The 16,474-nt window shown below is 42.4% G+C and overlaps 1 protein-coding gene across 1 annotated transcript in view; it reads left to right on the top strand.

The window, feature by feature from the left end:
• astn1 (astrotactin 1) overlaps positions 1-16,474 on the top strand; it is a 2,838,691-nt gene that overhangs the window by 2,626,070 nt on the left and 196,147 nt on the right. The window contains exon 17 of the mRNA XM_063063753.1: positions 12,904-13,172. Within this exon, the coding sequence (XP_062919823.1) occupies positions 12,904-13,172 (269 nt within the window). The remainder of the gene's footprint in view (positions 1-12,903; positions 13,173-16,474) is intronic.

Below are 16,474 nucleotides of genomic sequence, written 5' to 3'. Positions count from 1 at the left end.
GAATCTGTCCCCACACAGACTCCCGTGGAAGACAACTAGTTACCAGCATCCAACCAGAAAAGGCTTCCTTCATTCCCACACTTTGCCTCCTGCCAATCAGCTACTTTTTTGTTCATTCTACAATCTTTCCTGTACTATCATGGGCTCGTAGCTTGTTAAGCAGCCTCATGTGTGGCATCTTGTCAAATATCTTCTGAAAATCCAATGATACATCAACTAATTCTCCTTTGTCTATTCTGCTTGTTATTTCTTCATAGAATTCCAACAGATTTGTAAAGTAAGATTTTCCCTTGAGTAAACTATGCTAACTATGATCTATTTTATCATGTTCCTTCAAGTACCCTGAGACCCCATCTTTAGTAATCGACTCCAACGTCTTCCCAACCACTGGGGTCAAACTAACTGCCTATAATTTCCTTTCTTCTGCCTCACTCCCTTCTTGAAGAGTGGAGTGATATTTGCAATTTTTCAGTCTTCCAGAACCATTCCAGAATTTAGTGATTCTTGAAAGATCATTACTAACGCCTACACAATCTTTTCAGCCACTTCTTTTGGCACCCTGTGTACACCGTCTGTTCACATGACTTATCTACCTTCAGACCTTTCAGTTTCCCAAGAACCTTCTCCCTAGTAATGGTAACTTCACACACTTCATGACCCCTGACACCTAGAACTTCAACCATACTGCTAGTGTCTTTCACAGTGAAGACTGATGCAGAATACTCATTCGGTTTGCCCATTACTACCTCTGCAGCCTGCTTTTCCCGTGGTCTAATATCCACTCTCACCTCTTTTTCACACTTTATGTATCTAAATAAACTTTTGGTGTCCTCTTCAATAAGGCAAACTTATTTTCACATTCCATCTTTACCTTCTTAATAACGTCTTTTAGTTGCCTTCTGTTGGTATTTAAAAGCTTCCCAATACTCTAACTTCCCACTATTTTTTGTTCTATTATATGCCTTCTCTTTGGCTTTTATGTTGGCTTTGACTTCCCCTGTTATCCATGGCTGTGTCATCTTGCCTCTGGAATGCTTATTCCTCTTTGGGAGGTATATATTCTGTGCCTTCCAAATTGCTTCCAGCTGTTGCTGCTCTGTCGTCATCCATGCCAGTGCTCTTTTCCAATCAATTCCAGCCAACTCCTCTCTCATACCTCTGTAATTTCCTTTACTCCACTGTGATACTGATACATCTGACTTTAGCTCCTCCTTCTCAATTTCAGGATGAAGTCTATCATATTATGATCACTTTGCCCATGGATTTTTTTTTTACCTTAAGTTCTCTAATCAATTCTGGTTAACTGCACAACACCCAATCCAGAAAAGCTGATCCTCCAGTGGGCTCAATCTTGAGCTGCTCTAAAAAGACATCTCATACGGTTTCTAGAAATTACCCCTCTTGGAATCCTGCAACAACCTGATTTTCCCAATCTACCTGTATATTGAAACATAGAAACATAGAAAACCTACAACACAATACATGCCCTTCAGCCCACAATGCTGTGATGAACATGTACTTACTTTAGAAATTATCTAGGGTTACCCACAGCCCTCCAGTTTTTTTAAGCTCCATGTACCTATCCAGGAGTATCTTAAAAGACCCTATCATATCTGCCTCCATCACCATTGTCGGCAGCCTATTCCACACATTCACCACTCTCTGCGTAAAAAAGCTTACCCCCGACATCTCCTCTGTACTTTTTTTCCAAGCCATTAAAGCTGTGCCCTCTCGTGTTAGCCATTTCAGCCCTGGGGAAAAACCTTTGCCTATCCACATGATCAATCCCTCTCATCATCTTATACACCTCTATCAGGTTGCCTCTCATCCTCCGTCACTCCAAGGAGAAAAGGCCAAGTTCACTCAACCTACTCACATAAGGCATGCTCCCTAATCCAGGCAACATTCTTGTAAATTTCCCCTGCACCCTTTCTGTCTTTTCCACATCCTTCCTGTAGTGAGGTGACCAGAACTGAGCACAGTACTCCAAGTGGGGTCTGACCAGAGTCCTATATAGCTGCAACATTACCTCTCGGCTCTTAAACTCAATCCCACAGTTGATGAAGGCCAATGCACTGTTTGCCTTCTCAACCATAGAGTCAACCTGCACAGTGTCCCCCATTACTATTGTAACTTTGCCCTTTTGGCTTGCATTTTCTATCTTCCATTGTAACTTGTAGATCACATCCTTACTACTGTTTGTGGCTCTGTATACAATTCCCATCAGGGTCTTTTTACCCTTGCAGTTCCTTGGCTCTATCTACAATGATTCAACACCTTCTGATCCTTGGTCACTTCTTTCAAATGATTTAATTTCATTTTTTACCAACAGAGCCACATCACCCCCCTCTGCCTTCCTGCCTATCCTTTTGATACAATGTGTATCCTTGGACGTCAAGCTCCCAACAATAATCTTCTTTCAGCCATGATTCAGTGATGTCTACAACATCATACTTGCCAATCTGTAATTGTGCTACAAGTTTGTTGACCTTATTCCGTATACTGCGCGCATTTAGTCTTGTGTTCACCCTTCTCGATTTTGACTGCCTTTTATGTTGCAACTCATCCTATTGACTGCAGTTTTTCCCTATCATTAGCCTCTCCTTGTTAGGAGTCTCACTATACATTGCCTGTGTTTGCACCCCAACTATCTCACATTCAGCACTATTGCTCTAGTTCCCATCCCCCTGACAAATTAGTTTAAACCGATCTGAACAACTGCCCATAAGGATATTGGACCACCTTGGGTTCAGGTGTAACCCATCCCTTTTGTATAGGGTGAACCTTCCCCCGAAGAGATCCCAATGATCCATAAATCTAGACCCCTGCCCCTCATTGGCACGTGGCATAGGCAGCAATCCAGAGGTTACTACCCTGGAGGTCCTGTTTTCAGATTTCTACATAGCTCCCTAAAATCTCTCTCCAGGACCTCCTCTCCTTGTCTACCAATGTCATTGATGCCAATATTTACCAAGATTTCTGGCTGCTCACCCTCACCTTTGAGAATACTAAGGACACGATCCGAGTTATTCCTGATCCTGGCACCAGGGAGGCAACATACCATCCGCATGTCTCTACATCTGTCCCTCTGACTAAAGAATCTCCTATCAACACTGCAGTCCTCCACCTCTCTGCTCTTCTGAGCCACAGCACCAGACTCAGTGCCAGAGACCTATTTTCTGTGGCTTCTCCCTTGGGAGATCACCCACTCAATAGTATCTAAACTTATATACTTATTATTAAGCGAATGGCCACAGGTGTATTCTGCACTTGCTGTATATGTTCCCCTGCTTCTCCTGACAGTCACCTAGTTACCCGTCTCCTGTAACCTAGGGGTAACTCTCTTCCTGTAACTCCTGTCTATCACCTCCTCATCTTCCCATATGAGTTGAAGGTCATTGATCTGCAGCTCCAGTTACTTAATATGTTCTCTGGAAACATGTAACTCAGTACACCTGGTGCAGATATGTTCATCTGGGAGACTGGAGATATCCCAGACTTGCCACATCCCACACACAGTTCAAAACACTGCCCCTGGAGCCATTGTCACTATACTATGCACTGATAGTTGATGGATGAACAAATAAGAACACAGAGAGAGTAACTTATAAGACAATCTACCTCACCCAAGCCTGATGAGCCAAAGCCACTCTAAAGACTGGCATACTGCACAAGAATGGTTGCACTTGCATTAACTGTACTCCTCCTTTCTAATGAATGCCTCTTGCTGATCAGTTGCTCCTAAACTCAGAGAAACTGCTGCAAAACTCTGTCTTTGAAATTTCAATCGCCACCCTGATTAAAGAGTAGCTCTTTTCACGCAACCCTGGTGTAGATTGTCCAACTCAGAGATAACTGGCCTGAAGCTCTGATTTTTAAATCTTGAACATGGACCTGACTGGAAGGTAGCTCTTTCTATGTAATGCTTCTTCCTCACTGGTTTCTCCTTTGCTCTGAGAAACTGCTGCAAAATTCTGCCTTTGAAATCTCGATCACCACCCTGATTGAGAAGTAGCTCTTTTTATGCACAACTGGTGTGGATTGTCCAATTCAGACTCCTTAATTTGTTTTCAGTTAACTCTATTGCAGGAATGAGGCATGCAAATAGTGGATGGATCTCCAGTCAAGTTATAGATATCTCAGCTAATCATGGACCTACATTGCTATCCCTCCTATTATCCATTGAAGAAACTGTCCGAGTTCACTGATGGGCTTAATGATGCACTGAGCAATCACTTAGTTTGTGGAATCTTACAAGAAAACATTCAAAAATGGCCCCTAACTAAAGTACAACTGACATTTGAAAGAGCAGTTGAAATTGCTGTATCAATGGAAACAGCGCCCAGGGACACATGGAGTTGCAGTCAGAAATGACGGTGAGCATGAAATTACAACATCTAAACAGAAACCTGCCTGGCCAAACAAATCGTGTTACAGGTGTGGCGGGGGCTCATATACACCGGACCAATGCCAGGTTTAAAGTCGAAACTCGCAGAAAATGCAACAAAGTAGAACACATACAGTACAAAGAGCATGTCAGACAGACAGAAATAAATGGACTGCACAGGGAAGAGATAAAGATAAAAAGTCAAGTTGCAGTTTCTAAAAGAACACTAATCTACTTGCTGTTGATGAAAAATCTGATAGTGATGAGAGTGACACGGCTGAGAAATTTTAAGATTTACAAGGTGAAAACTAATAAGAAAGAGACAAGCAATATGGCTCACACCAGAATTGAAAAGCAATTTAATTAAAATTGAATTGGACACTGGCTTGGCTGTTTTAATCATTCCACAAAATCAGAACGAATGGCATTTCAAAGATAATGAACTGAAGCCTACAGATAGCCAACTAATAACTTATACTGGAGAAAAGATAACTCTTGTGGGAATGACATTTTTAACAGTGAAATACAATAACCAACAACCCACATTGGGCTTGTATGTGGCAAAAATAGCATTATGGGTCCATGATTGGATGAAACACCTCAACTTGACTGGAGATTCCTCCTCCATTTGTATGCCACATCCCTTGCAATAGAGATAACTGAAAGCAAATTAGGAAAGGTACTGGATGATGCCACAGCAGTGTTCAAGAATAACATTGGGAAACTCAAACATATCAAGGATAAAGTAGTGTTACATGAAAATTTCACACCCAAGTTTTACAAAGCTCACCCAGTTCTTCATACCATCTGCGATAAAGTAGCCAGTAAGCTAGATCTCATAGAGGCTGAAGGAATTCTTTCCAAGGTTGAGTGGATAATAAGCAACTATTATTGTACCATAAGCAATGCCAGTGGTCTCAGTAGAAAAGAAGAATGGGTGTGTCAGGATCTATGATTTTAAGGTCACCATCAACACAGTACTGAAAGTGGATCAATGCCTCCTGCCCTAGATATAGCATATATTTGCAAACGATTCTGGAGGAAAAGACTTCAGCAAAGTGGACTTATTTGCAGCCTACCTTCAGATAGAGATAGATGAAGAGTTGTTTTTCACCATAAACACCAACAAAGGGCTTTATCACTCTAATGGGCTTATTTTTGGAGTAGCATCTGCACCTGCTTTCTGACAGAAAGCTATGGACCAGGTGAAGTAAGGCTGGCCAGGCATTCAGTGTTACCTGGATGATGTCATTGTTACTAGTGAAGATCTCCAAATAGTGTTAAAAAGATGAAAGCACAGCGCTTAGAGCACAACGCAACAAGTGTGAATTTTTTAAACCAAGCATCACATAAATGCGGTCACATCACTGATCCACAAGGATTACGAAGATTTGCTGAGAAAATTCAAGCAGTGGTGGATGCCCCAAGGCCAAAGGATTGTCACAGGTCCGGTCCTTTTTAGGAATGTGAATTACTGTAACAAGTTCCTGCTGAACCTGGCTACTGTGCTCCACCCTTGAACTCATTACTACAGATCAGGAAGAAATGGCTTTCCAAAAGGTAAAGGGAATGGTGACATCAGACACTGTACTCACACGTTATGATCCACATCATCCAGTGAAGTTTGCCTGTGATGCCTCGTATTGTTGTAAGAATCCGAAAATGTCATCCAGAGTGCACGGAATAATTGCTGGGATCAGATGTGTGATGTGCGGGGGAAGGGTGGCCTGGGTGCTAGGTGACCAAGGTGTTGTCTCTACAGACCTGAGCCTGTAGTGCCCAAGGCAATAGTCAGAATCAGAATCAGGTTTAGTATCACCGGCATGTGATGTGAAATTTGTTAACTTAGCAGCAGCAGTTCAATGCAATACATAATCTAGCAGAGAAGAAGAAAAAAAAATAATAAAAAACAAGTAAATGAATTATGTATATTGAATAGATTTTTTTTTAATGTGCAAAAAACAGAAATACTGTATATTAAAAAAAAAGTGAGGTAGTGTCGAAAACTTCAATGTCCATTTTGGAATCAGATGGCAGAGGGGACGAAGCTGTTCCTGAATTGCTGAGTGTGTGCTTTCAGGCTTCTGTATCTCCTTCCTGATGGTAACAGTGAGAAAAGGGCATGCCTTGGGTGCTGGAGGTCCTTAATAATGGATGCTGCCTTTCTGAGACTCCGCTCCCTGAAGATGTCCTGGGTGCTTTGTAGGCTGGTACCCAACAGTCACATGATGGGTCAACCTGGACAAAGGATCGACCCACGTAAGGGTGGAGAGAAGTGACCAGGGTATAAAAGAATGAGAATGGGGTATAAAAAGTTGGTGAGGTCTCTTGGATTTGGGCTCACCACAAGTTAGAATGCGACTGACACTGTGGACCAAATGGAACCGGGTGATGCAGTTAAACAGGCTCAGGTGTGCTTGTGAGCTCAGTACCACTTGTTGTACCTTAGCAATAACGTGTGTTGTGTGCAGCAATGCTTGTGAAAGGTTTATTTCTATCGGAACTGCGAACAGCCCTTAACTTTCGGCACAACAGGTATAGGTGCAAACCTCTTATAGGTGATGGAAATGAATGACCTATTGACTTTGCATCATATTCCCTTACTGCTGCAGGAAAAATTACACACAGATTGACAGAGAGGTGTGGGACAAGGTTTTTGCTCATTACAGATCATCAACCACTGGTGTCCATTTTCAATCTACAAAAGTCATTCCCTGGAAGCCCCACCACTCCCGGAAACCCCCCACTCTACCCATCGAGACCGCATGCTCCCTCTCCAAGGACAGCTGGGCACAAACGTATCCTTGGAAAGGCGGGGGGCGGGGGTTGACCTTGACTTTCGATCAGCTAGACCATCTTGGCCAGGCAGAGAAGCAAACCCACCAGTAAATCCTCCTCGCGACCCGCACCCTTTCGTACTGGGTGCCCGTATATAAGGAGTGCGGGGCTGAACTGCAAACAACCTGAGCAGCAGTCCCTTCAGATACTCAAACAGGGGCTGCAACCTCTCACACTCCATAAAAACGTAGTGCACTGTCTCCTGGCCACAGAATGGACAGGTGGATAGGGTGTCAGTGAGCCTGCTTTTAAAACCTGATGTATGGTACTGCCCTGTGCAATACCTTCTGCCCCAGGCCCCCAGTGTACTGGGGAAGGACCTCTGCATGAAGAAATTTCCAGTGGGGACCTTCCCCACTGCTAGATGGTACAACAGATTGCCAAGGCAAGTCCGGTTGGCAACGAAGGCAAGGAAGTGAAGGGTGTGCAAAAGCAAGAAATGCTTTGGAGCGTCACGGAAGGACACGGTGGGCATCCCTGCGAGATGGCTCATGCTATCCGGGACCCTCTCCTGCATAGTATCCCGGGGCCTGCATCCAACGAGCACTTGCAGCACATCAGATGGTGGTGCAGCCAGAAACTCTCCACTTCCCCAAGCCCCGTCAGCACCCACCATAATAGGATGGGAACCAGTCCGCCTTGCAGCTAGCACACTGTCCCCCACCGGCGCAGAAGCATCCTTTCAGGATGAGACTAGACCCTATACCCTCACCAGCTCTTGGTAAAAGCAAGGTAGCTCCCTCAAAGCAGCAGCGGCTGATGCTGTCCGCTAGAAGCCACATCCCCTCCTGCAGGCAGTGTCCCTGGCGGAGAAAGTGCAACACCAGCGCATGCCTTCTCCGAAGTTAGTCACTGTACAGGTATCTCTGCAGGGTCCTGAGGTGGAGAGCTGGCAGCTGAATGCGCACACAGACCAATGACTGACTGCCCTCCGTGATTGGAAGACTCAGGACCACAGCGGAGACCCAGTGTTTCCTGTTGCCCCAGAAGAAGTCCACCAGCCTCTTCTGGGTCTTGAAGACAAAAGCAGTGCATGGGACTAAAGTGATCAGCCGGTACCATATCTTTACAAAAAGACAGGCCTTTTGAATCCGTTGTTGCTCCAGTGCAGTGAAATGACCCAGAAGGTTGTAATTCTTCATCATTAATTTTACCAGAACTGTCCGCAATCCTAAGCTTAGAATACTCCTCTTCCATCTCACACCACTGCTTCAAAAATCGCTATACTGGACCATCTTTAGAATGAAAATTTCCCACCAATCTTCTATACTGGTAGTTGTTCGCTCCTATAAGTCAGTTGTCGGCGTGTAAGGGGAAGTTGGGGAGGTAATTCGTGATGGAGAGGCTGTCGACAAAGTCCAAGTTGGGCAAGTCCATTCATTGCTTGGAAAACGCACTTCGTGCTCCTCATCAGCCTGCCAGCCTCCTCTCCATACAATACAGCACTCATCAATTATCAACCTTCCAGTTGATAATCAGTGTCATCAGCAAACTTAGATAATTTACACTTGGTCCCCTCTTCCAGGTCATAAATGTATATCGTGAGCAGTTGTGGGCCCAGCACCGACCCCAGCAGCACACGGCTCATCACTGATTACCAGCCGGAGAAACACCCATGTATCCCAACTCTGCTTTCTATTGGTTAACTAATCGTCTATCAAAGTTAATACATCACCTCCAACTCTGTGCATCCTTATCTATGGATAAGACTTTTATCCTTAACAAACACCTTCTGGCAATCCAAGTAAATAACGTCCATCTGTACCCCTCTGTGCACTTGTTATATCCTCAAAGAACTCCAGTTGTTGTCAAACAGGACCTGCCTTTGCTGAATCCATGCTGCACCTGCCTGACGGATCCATTTCTTTCCAGATGCCTCGCTATTTCTTCTTTATTGATAGCTTCAAGAATTTTTCCCAACTACAGACATTAAACTAACTAGCTTATAGTTACCTTCCTTCTGCCTACATCCTTTTTCGAACACTGGCGTGACATCTACCTTCTATCGGGACCTCCCCAGAGTCCAGACGGTTTTGGTAAATTATCTGCCATTTCTTTCAATACATGGGTTACATTCTATCAGGACCAGGGGACTTATCTATCTGACCCAAGCTACGTACCATTCTCCCCTCTGTGCAATACAGAGCTCACCATCAGCCTACTGCCCTCCCCTCCATGCAATACAGTGCTCAGCAGTTATCAACAGCCTCCACTATCTTGTGTCAGTAACTGAGAATAAATGCGGTCCTACTGTTCACCGCTATACTGGGCTGTTGGACCTCTAACGAGATTACTAATGGGGCTGCTCAGTCACTGCCCGCCGCTGTGAGCACTAGCATAGCATGTTGTGTGAAGTTCAAAATACTATTTTTTAAAATCAAGATCTCTCGCGAAACCCCTAGCAACTTCTCACGGAACCCCAATTGAGAAACCCTGGTCTAAAGGATGCACTGTGAGCAATGTCAGCAGGGTACATTACACTGAATAAGAATCTTGGCAATTTCCTCCTTGCATATTGCTGTGCAGCACATTCTACAACCAAATAACTCACATGTTATGCTGTCTCTGGATCGTCTCTTCCACTCACTCTTGGATCTCCTCAAAAGCTCTCTCAGGAGTATGCAGGACAAACAGCTGAGACAAATTGAGAGCTCCTCAAACAATGTTTCACTCCTGGACAAGAAGTCCTGCTGAGGGGCTACAGAGGTGAATAAAAGTGAGTACTTGGCAAGGTTAAGGACAGAACTGGGCCACTCTCCTATACAGTGGATATTAGGTCTGATGACACCTGGAGATGGCACATTGATCAGCTGAAGTGAGCAGAGTCAATTGTTACAAAAGAAAGGTATCCAGGGCTGTCAGAACCACTTCCTGCAGTCACAGGGTCAACTCCTACAATCACCATGGAGGGGGCTGCAGAACCTGAGATTGTTTCACAGCTGCAAGTGTCACCTGCCAGTCAGACTGACCATGCACCCCCCCCCCCACACACTGCCTCCGTCAGGAAAGACATTATACCACAAGAGTAACAAAGCCACTGCGGTGATTATATCATTAGGCCTGAAAGGAACAATTTAAAAGTCACTCTGTCTATATGATAGTTGTATTATATAGTATACTGTGTGTCTATGTAGTGTGCTAGAGTCAAATCAGCAAGCGTAATTGATGACAAGCACCCAACAGTCAACGATGTTTAATGTGCAAAGAAAGTTGTATCTGCGCACTCAGTTGCAGCTACAGTCAGTGGACATGGTCTGACTCACATTAGGTTCTATTGTTTTCCAAAATGACAGGTTTGTCAAACTAACTGAAACAGTAATCTACTTGTAAAATCAAAATAGACTTCAGACAGATTAATAACAGTCTGTTCTAAATAAGAGGACAGAAGTATTCATTTACAGTTAAGTATTTTGAATATAATTATTGCAGAGAGAATCCTTCTAAGTTAGCAGGAAGTTTAAAGCTACTCCAAAACCATCACATGCAGCAATATCAAAGATTCTGTTCACTCTCCGTGTCTGTTATGACTATACTAATTTTAAATGCATCATAGTGTTATTTCTCAGCAATGTAGAGAGAGAGAAAGAGAGGTATAGTTTACCATGAGATTAGATTATTTGATAACTCCTTATCAATGAGGTGTTTCAGTTAATCCCTTGGGAGTATTATTACCTCGTGCTGACTAAGGCTGAACTAGACTAAGCAATAATGATTTATGTTACATAGTAAAGAAGTGCTGAGAAACTTAATGAATATAAATCGATGCACAGTAACTGTTGCAGAAATGAAGTTGAAAATGAGAAATTAAATCTAATTATATTGCTAAACGAGGCAACTGCGCATTAGGTCAGAGATGCTTGATGGGTAGAATTTGGGTGGCTGAAAGGATTGAAACAACTTTTGATTCTGGACATTTGAAATAAAAGCATAAATTACTGAAACACATGAGCAGCAATCTGTACAGAGAAAATAGAGCTTTGTTTCAGGTTGATTTTTTTCATTCGTGACTTCCATGGGTGGATGTGTTTTGAATGTTGAAACTTATAAAGGGTGTAGGATGAGATTAACGTTCCCTCTATTTTTTTCATAGCTGTGCGGACCTACCAATGTTCTGAGCAGGAATTTTTTTACACAGTCTGAAAACTGCATGGCACTTTAAATTAACATCAGAATCAGGTTTATTATCACTGGTACTTGGCGTGAAGTCTGCTAACAGCAGCAACCCAATTGCGCAGCAACAAAGGTTAAGTGCGCAGGAGCATTTCAGCGACTGTCCATCTGCATACCTATGCAGCTAAAAGGGAACAGTGGATGGGAACCATTGTAAAAAGGAAATATGGGGCTGAGTTACGTGTGCAAGTGGGCAGTGTGGAAAATGATGGGAATGGAGTGTGTGTTCCTTGACCATCAGGTTCTGTTGTTTCAGTCTTAAGGTGGACAACACTTAATATTTTTGCTTGGTTCTGGTTCAACTTGTGTTTATGATTGGATAGAAAATCTATCAATGTCAAGGGAGTTGACTTTAGAGGTTGAAGGTTCTTAGCAATGTGTTGCGATAACTAAGAAAGTTAAATATGAATTTAATGTTTAAAACCTTTTTGGTGTCATCATCAGCTCTTGGTAAGTCAGTATTACTCTTGCTTTTGAGTCAAGAGGGTTTTAGTCAAAGGCTTCTCCAGCAACTTGGGCACAAAAGTCTAGTCTCGCACTCCAGTGCAATACTGTGGGAGTGGAGCAGATAGGGAAGCTCAGAGTTTGAAGTTAGGGCAAGTAGTCATTGAATGCAAAATACTTTATGATATCTCTGCAAGGCTTGCAAATCAATCTTCTTCCCTGATGTATCACCACACATAAGAGAATTACATGCTGGGATATTGACGTATAAGACACAATCTTGTCTCCTAGAACATAGAGCACTACAATACAGGCCCTACGGCCCACAATATTGTGCCAACATTTTAACCTACTCTAAGGTCAATCTGTTCCTTCCCTCCCACATAGCCCTCCATTATTCTACCATCCATGTACCTATTTAAGAGTTTTACAAATCATCCTAATGTATCTGCATCTACCACCACCCCTGGCACTCATCACCCTCTGCATAAAGGCTTGCACTGACATTACCCACTCCCCTATACATTCCTCCAATCTCATTAAAATTATGCCCTCTTGTTTGGCCATTTCTGTCCTGGGCATAGTGTCTCACTATGCATTTGATCTGTGTATTATCTTATTTACCTCTGTCCATTCACTTCTCACCCTCTTTTACTCCAAAGTGAAACGTTCTAGCTCGATCAACTTCTTCTCAGAAGACATGCTCCCTAATCCAGACAGCATCCTGGTAAATCTCCTTCGCAGCCTCTCTAAATCCTTCCTATAAAGTGGTGATCAGAACTGAATACTCTTGGAATTGAATTTGCGATGTGGTAATTTGGTCACTAATTATTCTTGTTCAGTTTTTCATCCCTCCTGTTGAAGTGAATCATCAGAGCTTTGAAGGCGATGGAACTAATGTGGGTAAATGGGTTTAGTGTAGATAATAGGCTAATAGATGATTAGCTTGTTTTGGTTCTGTGTTATTAATTGTACAAATTACACACTTCGTTGGGTTCTAAAGGCACTTGCTGATTATGTCTACTTATGCCTTGTGCTAAAATATCATCTATTTATTTGTACAGGCAATTCTCCATCTGATGAGTCAGAAGAGCATGAAAAGGATCCAAAATCTTTAACTTTTCCAGCCTACATTGGTAGCCTTCTTGATTCTGGTGATGAGCTCATGGCATCTGGAGTGAGAATGTACTGTGAAAACAGGGGAGGTTGCCCAACCTCCTGTCACTTGTGTCATCCAAAAGGGGGTCAGAATATGCAAGAAGAACCTGTGTTGCTGGAAGTCACCAAGGCAGCACCACTTTATGAACTGCTTAGTGATAATGAAACACAAAAGGTAAGTTGTCAAGCTTTCAGGATACAGCTCACCTGTCAGGACGTGGCACTGTTGTGAGACTTTAAGAAGTAGATAAATACACGCTGAATGACGCACAACTGTGTAAAAATGGTTTAAAAAGCAAAGGTTAATCATAAGATGAATTATTGGAAAAAGTGTAGTACCCAAACAGTTAAATCCACTTATCAAATGAGAGCCCTGCAAAACCAAAATTGCAAATGCAAACATCTTTAAATTCACAGTGGAACTTTAGTACTAAAGGAAAGTGTTACACAGGCATAAAATTGAAGCTTGGTGTTAAAAAGCCAGAGAGTAGATTGGAATAGGATAAAATATTGCCTTAAGACATTACATCTTGTTATCTCCTTCTCTTGTCCTCCCACCAAAGATTTTCCATTGACAGGCTGAGTACAAAGCCAACTTATTAGAATGAGAGAAAATTTACAAGACAGAAAGAAGACACTCAGCCCATCATGTCGTGTTGCTTGAAGTAGCATTTCCAACACTAGGTCCATGCACCAACAAGTTTAAGTTCTTCAAGCACACATACCATGTAAGGTTGGTGGGCTTTTTGCCTCTACTATCCTATCAAGCAGTGAGTTCCAGAGCACTGTCTGGCTCCTCATCTGGCCCAGAGTCTGGTTCCTCATCTACCTTCTGATATTTCTACCAATCCATGCCCTTGCCTTTTGGATCATCTATAATGGGAAACACAACCTTGCTGTTTTCACTGTTTCAGGTTCCTCCTAATTTTGCACACCAAGAAAAGTGTACAAAAGCAACATGGGACCTCACCACAGATCCATTTCTGCTCTACTCCCAAGAGAGAGAGGTTAAGTAGTTTGGATCTGTATTTCCCACAGTTTAGAAGAATGTGAGGTGATCTCATTGCAATGTATGTGATACTAAGGGTGCATGACAGGATAGATGTCAAGATGTTTTCAGTGGTGGGAGAGTCTCAATGTGGGCACATAGTTTCAGGTAAAAGATGCATAAAAACTGCATTTCACAGATGATAGTGAACCTCTAGAATTCCCTACCCAAGAGAATTGTAAAAGCTAGATCATTAGAAATAGTTGAAGCTGATAAACTTTTGAAAGATTCTGGGGTTAGGGGCAATGGGGATCTGAGAAAAAGGAGGTCTGGGATGGATCAGCCATGAAAGATGACAAGGCAATCTCGGGGAGATGCTTATCACCCTCCTTTATACTGAACTCCCAACAAATGAAATTTAGCCTTGTTACCTAAGGCCACATGATGGTATCACAAGAGAGCAATCTGCTCATGAAACCTCAGCTATTTCATGTGGTTGGAATACCATGATGAAAAGATTGTTTACTTCTCAGTAAAAATAGGCTTGGGTGTGCGAAGTTGAGAAGGGGAATCTTGGAGGAGTGCTCAAACCTTCAGATCTCTATGCCTCTCAAGCAGATCCTCCTTTTTGATTTTTCATCATATTCATGTTGATAAAACAAGGGCTTGTTTGAGCAGGCTACTAAAGTGGTAGTCTGTTATCAAGCTAAAAGCATTTTCTCACACTGCCATTTTTTCATTATTGTGTGCTATAAACTCTCAGCAAAAGTAATTCATTACCAACCTTGTAAAGTGCTGGAAATATATTTAGTTTAGAATGGTCATGAAGATGAATGAGGATAACTGATGGATGGTACAAGATCAGATTTATATTAATAAGGATTCAATGATTAATACGTGAAATGCTCTCCTGGGTCAGGTTTTCACAAAAAAATACTAACTTGAAAGTCATTCTCAGCAATAGAGTAACTCTGTAACACAGATGTTGAAGTCGAGCATTACGTTAAGAGATTCATTTGCATAGGCACTGCTCAAAATAAGCATCAGGTGATGGGTTCAGCATGATGGAGGATATAGACCTTCAATCACATACAGTCCATTTCACTGTATGTGTTAATTTTTTTTAAAACCTATTTTTTAAAATATGGATTAGGAACTGGCTTGCCCATAGAGAAGAGCGAAAGTACAGACTATACTGTTAGACTGACTGGAGGGCAATGACAGGTTGTTGTCTGAAAGGACCTCAGTTGTTTGAGAATTATATCAAAGATTTGGAATAAAATAGATGGATTAGCAAGTCTGTGGTAGACTCCAAGATTGATGGAGTTTTGAACAGGGTAAAGTATATAAAATAATACAACAGTGTTTCGATCAGTAACAGATATGGGAAGAGATGTGGCAGATGCACTTTAACTGGGTATAATGTGAGGTGTTACATTTTGGAAGATCAAATGAAAGGAGGAAGTAACGATAGACCCCTGAATAGCATTGAGATACAGAGGGATCTTGGTATCTCAGTCCATGATTCACTGAGTGTGGCTTTCAAGTGGATAAGGAGAATAAATAAGGTGTAGGTTATCCAACCGTTTTTATGCCATGGACCTATATCATTAAACAAGGGGTCCATAGACCCCTGAGTTTGCCTTCTTTGGTAGGGATATTGAGTTTAATAGTGAGGAAAACATGCTCCAGCTATATAAAACTTTAGTCAGACCACACTTGGATTATTGCATACAGTTGCAGTAGCCCCATTATGAAAAGGATGTGGAGTCTATGGAGAGAGTGCAGAAGAGGTTTACCAGGATGTTGCATGGAACAGAGAGTGCAAGATATTAGGAAAGGTTGGATTAACTTGGGTTGTTCTCCCTAGAGTGTTGGAGGCCGAACGGAGTACTGATAGGGATTTGTATAATTATGAGCAGCATCAATAGACAGTCAAAAATTCTTCTATGGGGCAGAAATGTCAAACACCAGAGGACAGCCAAAGTTCAATGTAAACATAGAGTGGTAGAACACTACAGCACAAAACAGACCATGTAGCCCATCTAGTATGTGCTAAGCCATAAATCTGCCCAGTCCCATCAACCTGCACCTGGACCATAGGCTTCCATACCTCTTGCGTTCATATACCTATCCAAATTTCTCTTCAGTGTTGAAATCGACTCCACCATCACCACTTATGCTGGCAGCTCATTCCAGACTCTCACCACCCTCTGAATGTAGATGTTCCTCCTTACATTCCTCTTAAACATTTTACCTTTCACTCTTAACCTATGACCTCTAGTTCTAGTCTCCCCCAACTTCACTGGAAAAAGCCTGCTTGCGTTTACTCTGTCTATACCCCTCATAATTTTGTATACTTCTATCAAATCTCCCATCAATCTTCCATATTCCAGGGAATAAAGTCCAAACTTATTCAACTTTTCTATTTAACTCAGGTCCTCAAGTCACAGCAACATCCTTGTAAATTTGCTCTGTAGTCTTTCAGT

This window comes from Mobula hypostoma, chromosome 12 (assembly GCF_963921235.1).
Source record: "Mobula hypostoma chromosome 12, sMobHyp1.1, whole genome shotgun sequence".
Lineage (NCBI taxonomy): Eukaryota > Metazoa > Chordata > Chondrichthyes > Myliobatiformes > Myliobatidae > Mobula > Mobula hypostoma.
Note: the sequence above shows the minus strand (reverse complement) of the source record. Positions and strands in the feature narration are given on the sequence as shown.